We start from the raw sequence: 12,379 nt of genomic DNA on the forward strand, positions 1-12,379 counted from the left end.
ATCAAAGGATTTTGCCGCGAAAACTCAGCCGCTGTCCGTCAGTAACTATTCACATCATTCTAGATACGGTGAAATAATTACAGGATAATCACTCATTTGATGCAAGTGTAAGGGTTTAGTCTACAGTTCAGTCTAGCTTGATATACGGTATCCTATTAATTTATAACAACATTTACCAAGAGAGATGTTTTGTGAAAAGGCAATCGAAATAATCAGAGAACTTCACCGGATGGGCGATGGTCAACTGCCTGCATTCAATGTAAGTGTCACATTCAGCATGTTATAAAGATATACTGGATTTGTAGCCATTAGTGCAGATGGAATAGCTAACTAGTTAGATTGTTAGTTTACTCTAGCGATGCAGGAGTCAACACTGTCTTGACACGTGACACCTAGTACACCCAACTGCCACACATACTATTAATGGCTTAGCTATATCAACCTCCTTAGGGCTGCACAATTAATCGCATTTTCATCGAAATTGCTATATGGACATGTGCAACAGGCTGCATATTGTTTTTACGCCATGAATGTAAAATTCTAATGTAATAAGGGTCCCCTGGGAAACTCTGACCAACACTTTGTTCCTATTCTGTCACAACAACGTATACTGTACCTGGCTTTTTCATTCGTTGTCATGCCAAACAACACCAACCATATGATTTGAATACTACTTTTATTTATATGATTCCAACAGTACAGTGTTTTGATCTAAATCGCAAGTAAAATCTCAATCGCAATATTTGGTTAAAAACAAATCGCAATTAAATGATTTGCCCATATGGTGCAGTCCTACTCCTTGCCCTGCTCTTCTGACTTGGGGCTCTTGAGAGCTAATATCAACCTAGCCAGCCATCACTAGAATGTGTTTCACTCAGTAATAGCTAACATCAACCTAGCCAGATTATGAATACAAAGTGAAGACGTTTAGATCAGTTTGATAGTTAGCAATTAGGTTATAATGCCACAGACTACATGGTCATTTGACTTCTATTACTGCTCACTGACTGACACCTTCTTTGCAGGAAGATGGTATTCGTCAGGTGCTGGAGGAGATGAAAGCATTATATGAGCAGAATCAAAGTGATGTGTGAGTTAAGACATTAAACATTGTCACACATTGACATTCTCTTATATTTGAATGTGTCTCTTTCCCATTGAGTTCTGAAATAATTACCTTATGGGTTTTAACAAATACGTTTTATTTCACACACTTCAAAGCAATGAAGCCAAGTCTGAGGGAAAAAGTGAGCTGATTCCAACCATCAAGTTCCGTCACTGCTGTCTGCTAAGAAACCAACGTTGCATCGCTGCCTACCTGTGAGTGCCTGATGTGATGAGTTGATTTTGAGCTCATCATCACTACTAATGTTTTTGTAGACAGTTACACTGACCATATCATAGTTTATTAGGATAGGACAACATCATTGCTAATTTCCTCTCCTCAGCTATGACAGGCTCCTCCGCATTCGGACTTTGAGGTGGGAGTACGGAAGTGTGTTGCCCACAAACATCCGCTTCCACATGTGTGCAGAAGAGGTATGTTTCTTTCTTTCAAAGGCAAGAAACAAATTGGACAGAAGATGGCAGGGTGATGGCATCTGACTCTTAAAATGTAATGTTTAATTTTGAATAGTTGGAATGGTTTAACCAGTACAAGAAGTCACTGGCTACCTTCATGAGGTCACTTGGAGGAGAGGAAGGACTTGACATAACACAGGACATGAAGCCTCCAAAGAGTTTGTACATTGAGGTAAGATACACAAGGGAACTGCATGCCCGCAAGGACCTGACCAGAGACTAAGTGAATGTTGGTAGGGGCCACTTGTGCTGTTAGTCATCAACTGTATCAATTAATTCAAACTGTAGCACATAGACCCTTGACTATTAGGTGCTCCTTCTTTTGGTCTTCATTTAGATATTTTTACATATTGGTCATGTTCTATTGATTTTACCCTGTTGCCATTTAGTTTGTTTCTCACAATGTATTTCTCTCAATAGGTGCGCTGTTTAAAAGATCATGGCGAGTTTGAAATAGACGACGGGACCATCATTCTTCTGAAGAAAAACAGTCAGGTATAAGAAAAGAAAAAGTACTATATGTGAAAACCATCACTATACATGCACATTGTGTAAAGAATTGAACATGAGTCACTCTCAAACTCCACTCTTGTCTCCCCAGCACTTCCTGCCACGATGGAAGTGTGAGCAGTTGATTCGCCAGGGGGTCTTGGAGCACATCATGTCTTGAATCAAATGCTAGAACTATTACTTTTTCTTCTTCAGCAGAGGATTATCCATTTAAGTGATGCTATTTTGAAAAAGTTATTTAAAACAATAATTAATTCAAATATACTTAGCTGTAGGTGATGTATTACTTGGTCAGTTTTGTTTTAATTGTGGAGTGATTGTGTAGTGCATAACAAATCCACAGCTTGCATGTTAGTGTTTTTACAATAATTACCTACATACATTGTTCGATTGACAATACATTGTCGCAACAATCTTTTTTAGTACTCAAATAGTTTAGGAATTAAAAGGTTTGACTGTACAGCAGTGCATCAGGATTGAAAATTGTGCAGATGTGTATCAAAACTTTACATTTGTAAATACTGTGCTTTTGGTTGGTAATTTAAAATACCACAAAGAACACTTAATTAAAAGTTGCTAAACCCTTTCTTTGAATCATTTTGTGATTAAATTAGGATTCAGCCTTTCGCATACAGTACCATTCATCTCATACAGTCTGACAGACTTAACTTTAAGTTCAGTACCTTGAGTGTGTTTAATGATCAAACTGGAATGTTATACCATTGGTCCCATTATACATCTAATCGACACTCAGACCTACCAACACAGCATGATGCTGGAGGATAGTCTGTAACCTAACGGACTGCCTGCCTCTGCAGAGATAGAATAAAATACTTCATGTGAACTTTGACCGTCACAAAAAATGAGTCTTGCGTTAACCTCAATAAAAAAATATATACACAAAAAATAAAGTACATGCATAATACCCTGGTGGCTGAAAACACTTAAGACTTGTGCTGTTCCACTTACCCAAATAACTTGTGCTAATTGTGTGCAATCAAACCCACCATCCCAAGAGGGAGTTGTTACACAGTGATTTTGTTATGGACCTTACAGAATCATTGTGGACCACCTGCCACATTAAGCATCAATGTTTCATTGGGATGGTCATCGAATACTAAGGGAAGGAAACTTATGAGGTCTTTCACAGTTGTCGATGTCTTTTGGGGAATAGCGTTGTTCTGAGTAGCAAGGAACTGCTACGCAGAGAGGGAGGCAGGGGCGATCTTACGAAGGAGCTTGTTGAGGGCTGTAATCTTCTCCTCTAAGACAAAGTTCTTTTTCTCAGCACTCTTCTGTCGCTGCTCAGTGACCTGCAGTGCCTTCATCAGCTGGGAGTTCTCCACATACAGGTCCTTCAGCATGATGTCTGACTTGGCATTCTTCACCAGCTGTGGGTGGGACAGGGACAATGAAATACAGTCAGATTTTCAGGGCATGTTTCTCTGCCATTTGTCTCATATGAATGGTAAACTGACCTGCTCCTTCAGCTGGTTGACCTTCTCCTGCAGCATCTTGCGCACACTCCTCAGTTTGGTCTCCACCCCCTCCATCCCCTCCTGCATGTTCACTATCACCTTCTCATATTGCTCCTGAGCACAAACAGAGAGCCAGCATTTACAGCATATAAAAGTCAGAAGTTTACATACACCTTAGCCATATACATTTAAACTCAGTTTTTCACAATTCCTGACATTTAATCCTAGTAAATATTCCCTGTTTTAGGGCAGTTAGGATCACCACTTTATTTTAAGAATGTGAAATGTCAGAATAATAGTAAAGCGAATTATTTCTTTCAGCTTTTATTTCTTTCATCACATTCCCAGTGGGTCAGAAGTTTACATGCACTCAATTAGTATTTAGTAGCGTTGCCTTTAAAAATTGTTTAACTTGGGTCAAACGTTTCAGGTAGCCTTCCACAAGCTTCCCACAATAAGTTGGGTGAATTTTAGCCAATTCCTCCTGACAGAGCGTGTGTAACTGAGTCATGTTTGTAGGCCTCCTTGCTCGTACTTTTTCAGTTCTGCCCACAAATGTTCTATAGGACTGAGGTCAGGGCTTTGTGATGGCCACTCCAATACCTTGACTTTGTTGTCCTTAAGCCATTTTGCCACAACTTTGGAAGTATGCTTGGGGTCATTGTCCATTTGGAAGACCCATTTGCGACCAAGCTTTAACTTCCTGACTGATGTCTTGATGTTGCTTCAATATATCCACAATTTTCTTTCCTCATGATGCCATCTATTTTGTGAAGTGCACTAGTCCTTCCTGCAGCAAAGCACCCCCACAACATGATGCTGCCACCCCAGTGCCTCACTGTTGTGATGGTGTTCTTCGGCTTGCAAGCATCCCCCTTTTTCCTCAAAACATAACGATGGTCATTATGGCCAAACAGTTCTATTTTTGTTTCATCAGTTCAAAAAGTACGATATTTGTCCCCATGTTCAGTTGCAAACCATAGTCTGTCTTTTTTATGGCGGTTTTGGAGCAGCGGTTTATGTCGATATAGGACTCGTTTTACTGTGGATATAGATACTTTTGTACCTGTTTCCTCCAGCATCTTCACAAGGTCCTTTACTGTTGTTCTGGGATTGATTTGCACTTTTCTCACCAAAGTACATTCATCTCTAGGAGACAGAACGAGTCTCCTTCCTGAGCGGTATGACGGCTGCGTGGTGACATGGTGTTTATACTTGCGTACTATTGTTTGTACAGATGAAAGTGGTACCTTCAGGCGTTTGGAAATTGCTGCCAAGGATGAACCAGACTTGTGGAGGTCTACACTTTTTTTCCTGAGGTCTTGGCTGGTTTCTTTTAATCTTCCCATGATGTCAAGCAAAGAGGCACTGAGTTTGAAGGTAGGCCTTGAAATACATCCACAGGTACACCTCCAATTGACTAAAATTATGTCAATTAGCCTATCAAAAGCTTCTAAAGCCATGACATCATTTTCTGGAATTTTCCAAGCTGTTTAAAGGCACAGTCAACTTAGGTTGGAATCATTAAAACGAGTTTTAACTAAGTGTATGTAAACTTCTGACTTCAACTGTACATTTATTGATCACTTTTAGTTCTGTGTTAAACTACGGTTAATTATTTTGAGAAGTGTTAAAGGGTGCAAATCATGCCTATTGAACTGTAACCAGTGGCTGGATTGGGTGCACCCTGTAGCGCAGTACACTACCTGCTGCAGGCCTATCTGGGTGCTGGCTTGCTGGGCCTGTGTGCGGAAGGTCTGTTGCAGCTTCTGCCCCCTGCGCTTCTCATCTGCCAGCTGGGCTTGAAAGTGAGCCAGCTGCTCCCTGGACCCCAGTCCTGCCTGCTCCCTCAACTGCTGCAGCTCCCGGACATGCTGGGCCTGGGCCAGTGTCAAGGCTGTGTCCACCATCAGTGCCTGCACCATAAAACAGTGTGTTTGAGAATCAACTACATTGTAGTCAGACTGTAGTGATCCACCAATAGCCTAGCATCCCAAACTATTCCTGCTCAAACACGCTGATAGACTCAATAGGGCATAGGAATGGAGTTTGGAAATGTTCATGAAATGAATTAGCCTCAACTTCTGCAAGAATAGATTAGTGCAAATTAGGACCATGGCGTTAGTTGCTCAATTTGAGTTTCAATTGGCAAACCTGCTTTCAGTTTAGAGATGTGGTGCCTCAGCAAAATTACATTTATCAATTATTTGACCAAAATGTTTGAGGTCACCTGATCCTGTGCCTCTGCCCTGGCAGTCTCCAGCTGTGCCTGTTTGTTCTTTAGAGTCAGGCACTCCTCAGTCAGACTCTGTACCTCCACATCCTGGCCCTGCAGCTGATACACCTGAAGGAAACAAAGCACAACAACCACTTCAAAAATATTTCACCTTTATAATAAAGCATTGCATGCAAGCATCAATGACCGCATTTGCAGACTAACAGTAAGATTTAACTGAACAGAGCGCATATCAAGGATCAGCCCAAGGGCTTAATTATTTGAAGAGGTCTGAGAAAATGTGGGCCTATTTTCATGGAATTCTACGTCATTTGGCAGATTAGAGTCTTCTCTTTTTAGCAGTAGATATTTGATTTCCAAACTGTGTTTTCCGGTGATTATATTTTGAAATAGAAGGCCAATTTTAACCTGCTGTTCACTGATAGCCGCAACTCAACAATCAGCTGATATTGGGCTCCCGAGCACTGCATCTCAGTGCTAGAGGTGTCACTACTGGCACCCTGGTTCGAATCCAGGCTGTATCACAACCGGACGTGATTGGGAGTCCCATAGGGCGGCGCACAATTGGGCCAGCATCGTCCAGGTTTGGCCGTCATTGTAAATAAGAATTTGTTCATAACTGACTTGCCAGGTTAAATATAAATAAAATAAAGCATTTTTGCCACGCACTGCTGTAGTTGCCTAGGCTATGCACTGCGTTTATGCTTAAAAACAATCCACCACAGCTATTTTATTTAAAGAAGCTAGCTCTATGGCTAAATTATAGTATCTGGTGTAGTATTTAGAATTTGATTTATTTATGTACAAACAAGAAATACTATATAGTGAACAAAATATAAAACGCAACATGTAAAGTGTTGTTTTCATGTTTGATGAGCTGAAATAAAAGATCCCAGAAATGTTCCATATGCACAAAAAATATAAAAATGTTGTCCACAAATTGGTTTACATCCCTATTTGTGAACATTTCTCCTTTGCCAAGATATGCCACAACGGTCAGGTGGATGGATTATCAAGAAGTTGTTTAAACAGCATGAACATTACACACTTGTACTGGGGACAATAAAAGGCCACTCCTAAAATGTGCAGTTTTGTCACACAACACAATGCCACAAATGTCTCAAGTTTTGAGGGAGTGTGCAATTGGTATGCTGACTGCAGGAATGTCCACCAGAGCTGTTGCCAGAGAATGTTCATTTCTTTTCCATAAGCTGCCTCCAACGTCGTTTTAGAGAATTTGACAGTACGTCCAACCGGCCTCACAACCGCAGACCACGTGTAACCACGCCAGCCCAGGACCTCCACATCCGTCTTCTTCACCTGCGGGGTCGTCTGAGACCAGCTACCCGAACAGCTGATGAAACTGGGTTCGCACAACTGAAGAATTGCTGCACAAACTGTCTGCCACCGTCTCAGGGAAGCTCATCTGCGTGCTCGTCGTCTTCACCAGGGTCTTGACCTGACAGCAGTTCGGCGTCGTAACCGACTTCAGTGGGAAAATGCTCAACTTCGATGGCCATTGTCACGCTGGAGAAGTGTGCTCTTCACGGATGAATCCCGGTTTCAACTGTACTGGGCATATGGCAGAAAGCGTGTATGGCGTAATGTGGGAGAGCGGTTTCCTGATGTCAATGTGGTGAACAGAATTGCATTTTATCGATGGCTGTTTGAATGCACAGAGATACCGTGATGAGATCCTGAGGTCTATTGTCATACCATTCATCCACCGCCCTCACCTCATGTTTCAGCATGATAATGCACGGCCCCATGTCGCAAGGATCTATACACAATTCCTGGAAGCTCAAAATGTCCCAATTCTCCCATGGCCTGCATACTCGCCAGACATTTCACCCATTGAGCTGTTTAGGATGCTCTGGATCGATGTGTACGGCAGCGTGTTCCAGTTTCCGCCAACATCTAGCAATTTCACACAGCCATTGAAGAGGACTGGTTTTCTGATTCATGCCCCATATTTTTTTTTTTTAAGGTATCTGTGACCAACAGTTGCATATCTGTTCGTGTCTACATTTGACACTTAAATGTGATTTCTGCTATCAGAATAAGAAGATAGCATTGAAAAGACGGGTCTAGTCGTTTTGTGGTCTGATTGGGTTCAGATCTGGCTGACCACTTCAGGTGGTGGTCAGGGATGCATTGTGTGCAGATTTCTCTTTAGTCTGGATGAAAATCAGGCTACCGAAAGCCATACAGTGGGCGACGTTATCAGCACTCCTCCCACAAGTCTCCAGAAAACTTGTGTTTTGGGACTGAGGCACCTTTTCGTTATAAAATTGGAGGAAATACGTTCCTGGTGTGTGAGGAATGTGTTTCCAGGCTTCATAAATGCTAGCCAGCTAGCTAATATTTAGGGTAAAAAAATGTTATGCTTACCCATTTGCAATCCCTTTAGCGTTGCTTTCTAGCTTGCTGGCTAGCAACAGAGATTAACTGGCTAGTTAGCTACAGTAGTTAGCTAGACATGGCCTCTGTATTCCTAGTCATGTGAAATCCATAGATTAGGGCCTAATTCATTCATTTCAATTTACTGATTTCCTTATATGAACTGTAACTCAGTAAAAATCTGAGACATTTTTGCATGTTGCGTTTATATTTTTGTTCAGTGTAATTTTGGCAAAATGTATTCCAATTTACAAGGGGGTGCTGCAGCACATCCAGCACCCCTACATCCCGTGGCTATGGCTTTAAGAGCAAGTAACGTAGCTCTACCCTGTGGAGCAGCTCCTGGTTTTGGAGGCGCAGGCTCTGGCACTCCTTTTGTAGGGCCATAGTGGCCTCCTCCTCATGTTGTTTCTGGGCCAGACGCAGCTGCTCCTTCTCCCTGCTTAGCCTGCCCATGCTGGCCTCCAGATCCTTTACCTGATGATCAGCAGACAACAATGAAGTCAGTCAAAGTGCTAATGTATCACAACGCTTCATTAAAGATCACATTCAGGACCAGCAAACAGTGAGCAGACATTTCTATTGTTTTCGTCGTTAGTATGTCACCTACCTTGTCCTGGGCATCCTGTATCATCCTCTGGTGGTTGGCTACTTCCTGGATCTGGCCAGTCTTCTCCTGATCCACTGCCTGGAGCTGGGAGCGAAGCAGCTCCATCTGGGAGTCCACAGAGAGAAGAGACTCTTGGAGCTTCTCAACCTGAAAACAATAACATCATAATTCATATGATTATGAACCACTAGGCGGCAGGGTAGCCTAGTGGTTAGAGCGTTGGACTAGTAACCGAAAAGGTTGCAAGTTCAAATCCCCGAGCTGACAAGGTACAAATCTGTCGTTCTGCCCCTGAACAGGCAGTTAACCCACTGTTCCTAGGCCGTCATTGAAAATAAGAATTTGTTCTTAACTGACTTGCCTAGTTAAATAAAGGTAAAATTAAAAAAAATAAAAATTAAATACATATTCAGTCAGAGAAAATACTTGGAAGATGTAAATTCCCCACAACAGAGTTGCAATAGCCAAGTACATCCTTCTCTCACCTTCTGGGTCCTCTCCTCCACCTCCCTCAGCAGCCTCTCCTTATCCTGCTCCAGCCATTGGTGCTTCAGGGTCAGGCTGGTCAGTGAGGACTCCACCTCTGACAAACACTGGAGCTAAGAGTAAACAAGACATTTAAGAATCAAGATACATAAATGAGGCCCATTCATTAAAAATGCTGACCAAGAAAATTCTCACACACTTCAATTTCCGATAGACCAAAACATAGTATCTAGATAATGGAGAACTCTACCACAACTGTCCCAAAAGTCCCCTATATACAGTGGGGCAAAAAAGTATTTAGTCAGCCACCAATTGTGCAAGTTCTCCCACTTAAAAAGATGAGAGAGGCCTGTAATTTTCATCATAGGTACACTCAACTATGACAGACAAAATGAGAAACATTTTATCCAGAAAATCACATTGTAGGATTTTTTAAAAATATATATTTTTTAAATCCCATTTTCTCCCCAATTTTCGTGGTATCCAATCGCTAGTAATTACTATCTTGTCTCATCGCTACAACTCCCGTACGGGCTCGGGAGAGACGAATGTCGAAAGCCATGCGTCCTCCGAAGCACAACCCAACCAAGCCGCACTGCTTCTTAACACAGCGCGCCTCCAACCCGGAAGCCAGCCGCACCAATGTGTCGGAGGAAACACCGTGTACCTGGCCCCCTTGGTTAGCGCGCACTGCGCCCGGCCCGCCACAGGAGTCGCTGGAGCGCAATGAGACAAGGATATCCCTACCAGCCAAACCCTCCCTAACCCGGACGACGCGATGCCAATTGTGCGTCGCCCCACGGACCTCCCGGTCGCGGCCGGCTGCGACAGAGCCTGGGCGCGAACCCAGAGACTCTGGTGGTGCAGCTAGCACTGCGATGCAGTGCCCTAGACCACTGCACCACCCGGGAGGCCACATTGTAGGATTTTTAATGAATTTATTTGCAAATTATGGTGGAAAATAAGTATTTGGTCAATAACAAAAGTTTCTCAATACTTTGTTATATACCCTTTGTTGGCAATGACAGAGGTCAAACGTTTTCTGTAAGTCTTCACAAGGTTTTGTATACCACTGTATACCACTGTTGCTGGTATTTTGGCCCATTCCTCCATGCAGATCTCCTCTAGAGCAGTGATGTTTTGGGGCTGTTGCTGGGCAACACAGACTTTCAACTCCCTCCATAGATTTTCTATGGGGTTGAGATCTGGAGACTGGCTAGGCCACTCCAGGACCTTGAAATGCTTCTTGCGAAGCCACTCCTTCGTTGCCCGGGCGGTGTGTTTGGGATCATTGTCATGCTGAAAGACCCAGCCATGTTTCATCTTCAATGCCCTTGCTGATGGAAGGAGGTTTTCACTCAAAATCTCACGATACATGGCCCCATTCATTCTGTCCTTTACACGGATCAGTCGTCCTGGTCCCTTTGCAGAAAAACAGCCCCAAAGCATGATGTTTCCACCCCCATGCTTCACAGTAGGTATGGTGTTCTTTGGATGCAACTCAGCATTCTTTGTTCTCCAAACACGACGAGTTGAGTTTTTACCAAAAAGTTCTATTTTGGTTTCATCTGACCATATGACATTCTCCCAATCTTCTTCTGGATCATCCAAATGCTCTCTAGCAAACTTCAGACGGGCCTGGACATGTACTGGCTTAAGCAGGGGGACACGTCTGGCACTGCAGGATTTGAGTCCCTGGTGGCGTAGTGTGTTACTGATGGTAGGCTTTGTTACTTTGGTCAGGTGTCTTTTATACTGATAACAAGTTCAAACAGGTGCCATTAATACAGGTAACGAGTGGAGGACAGAGGAGCCTCTTAAAGAAGAAGTTACAGGTCTGTGAGAGCCAGAAATCTTGCTTGTTTGTAGGTGACCAAATACTTATTTTCCACCATAATTTGCAAATAAATAAATAAAAAAATCCTACAATGTGATTTTCTGGATTTTTTTTCCTCATTTTGTCTGTCATGGTTGAAGTGTACCTATGATGAAAATTACAGGCCTCTCTCATCTTTTTAAGTGGGAGAACTTGCACAATTGGTGGCTGACTAAATACTTTTTTGCCCCACTGTATACACACACACACACCTTTTCCTTGATGGTGTGGAGTTCTCTCTCCAGCAGCTCCTTGTCGAGACGCCAGGCTTCCTGGAGGTGGAGTCTCTCCCTCTCCTGCTGGGTGGAGGTCTCCTGGAGCTGCCTGGCTGTGGCCGCCCCCTCCGCCTGCTCCCGGGACACCTGTGCCAGCCTCTCCGTCAGCATCTGGACCGCCCCCTGGTCGGCACGGAGACGGGAGCTAAACTCAGCATTCTCGCCGCTCAGCTGCAGGTTGCGGGCTCTCAGGTCCAGCACCTCTTCCTGGTACTTGGCGTTCTGAGAGGGAAGGGGGTGGATGAAGGGTTTATCAGACTGGGATTGCTCATCACTATGCGGTGGCCTCGGGTGATTGAGATAATGATCATGTGTCCAATGATCAAATGTAGGCTATTAAAATCTATCAGGCTAAAAGGGTCAGTTGAACTATGCAGGGTGATTATAGTGAAATGGAAAACGATTGAAAACAAACCTCTTTGTGAAGTCTCTCCTGCTTCTCCCTGTTCTTCTCGTGTTCCTGCTCCACTTCGTCCAGTTTCTTTCTGGTGAAATCAAAGACGGAAAGGAATAATTAATAGCTGTGAAGACAGAATACAGCTTAAAAAACAACCCCTTCTGTAACAGACATTTGTAAACCATATCTGTATTTAGCATTATCTCACAGCAACACATTACTGACGGATCAGCTTACTTCTTCTTGATGATCTCTTCCTCCATTCTCTGGACATCCTGCTGTAACATGGCCAGTCTGTCCTTCAGAGCACTGTTCTCACAGTTGACCTCATCTAACTGAGAACTAGAGTTGAAATAGTTTACATAGGAGTTTTTCCTCAAAGGCATTTTAATCTGGAAGATATTTAAACATAATATTTATCTGGGGATTGATTTGATGGAGGCATTTATAATTTGAAGCAAACATTTGAGTTCCAGATGAAACTCTGGGTGAAATCAATGCACTTATGTGGCAAAAGTAAAATGGACACT

General features: G+C 43.0%; 2 protein-coding genes across 5 annotated transcripts in view; one reads left to right on the forward strand and one right to left on the reverse strand.

Annotated features, from left to right (window-relative positions):
* Positions 1–22: 22 nt before the first annotated feature.
* gins1 (GINS complex subunit 1 (Psf1 homolog)) lies at positions 23–2,677 on the forward strand. Its single transcript, XM_071379912.1, has 7 exons — positions 23–259; positions 1,026–1,090; positions 1,222–1,320; positions 1,449–1,539; positions 1,637–1,753; positions 2,002–2,076; positions 2,183–2,677. The coding sequence occupies exons 1-7, from the start codon at positions 185–187 to the stop codon at positions 2,249–2,251; spliced, it is 591 nt and encodes a 196-aa protein (XP_071236013.1). The 5' UTR covers positions 23–184; the 3' UTR covers positions 2,252–2,677.
* Positions 1,603–12,379, reverse strand: part of LOC139562302 (ninein-like protein) — a 54,701-nt gene continuing 43,924 nt past the window's right edge. For 3 of the 4 annotated variants that reach the window (XM_071379887.1, XM_071379885.1, XM_071379886.1), the window contains exons 19-28: positions 12,087–12,191; positions 11,868–11,937; positions 11,390–11,674; positions 9,301–9,414; positions 8,816–8,962; positions 8,533–8,682; positions 5,800–5,913; positions 5,276–5,485; positions 3,570–3,683; positions 1,603–3,482 (exon numbers count right to left, since the gene is read on the reverse strand). In XM_071379887.1, the coding sequence (XP_071235988.1) occupies positions 3,291–3,482; positions 3,570–3,683; positions 5,276–5,485; positions 5,800–5,913; positions 8,533–8,682; positions 8,816–8,962; positions 9,301–9,414; positions 11,390–11,674; positions 11,868–11,937; positions 12,087–12,191 (1,501 nt within the window). In that variant the 3' untranslated portion in view covers positions 1,603–3,290. The remainder of the gene's footprint in view (positions 3,483–3,569; positions 3,684–5,275; positions 5,486–5,799; positions 5,914–8,532; positions 8,683–8,815; positions 8,963–9,300; positions 9,415–11,389; positions 11,675–11,867; positions 11,938–12,086; positions 12,192–12,379) is intronic. The other variant, XM_071379888.1, reaches the window with a different exon arrangement.

The sequence above is a fragment of the Salvelinus alpinus genome, chromosome 32 (genome assembly GCF_045679555.1).
Source record: "Salvelinus alpinus chromosome 32, SLU_Salpinus.1, whole genome shotgun sequence".
Lineage (NCBI taxonomy): Eukaryota > Metazoa > Chordata > Actinopteri > Salmoniformes > Salmonidae > Salvelinus > Salvelinus alpinus.

Bases quoted from the DNA above. Each gene is read 5' to 3' on its own strand.
- gins1 (XM_071379912.1), top strand. From the start codon at position 185: ATGTTTTGTGAAAAGGCAATCGAAATAATCAGAGAACTTCACCGGATG. The intron at 1,321-1,448 runs GTGAGTGCCTGA...TCCTCTCCTCAG, and splicing joins CGTTGCATCGCTGCCTACCT to CTATGACAGGCTCCTCCGCA. The intron at 1,540-1,636 runs GTATGTTTCTTT...AATTTTGAATAG, and splicing joins TCCACATGTGTGCAGAAGAG to TTGGAATGGTTTAACCAGTA.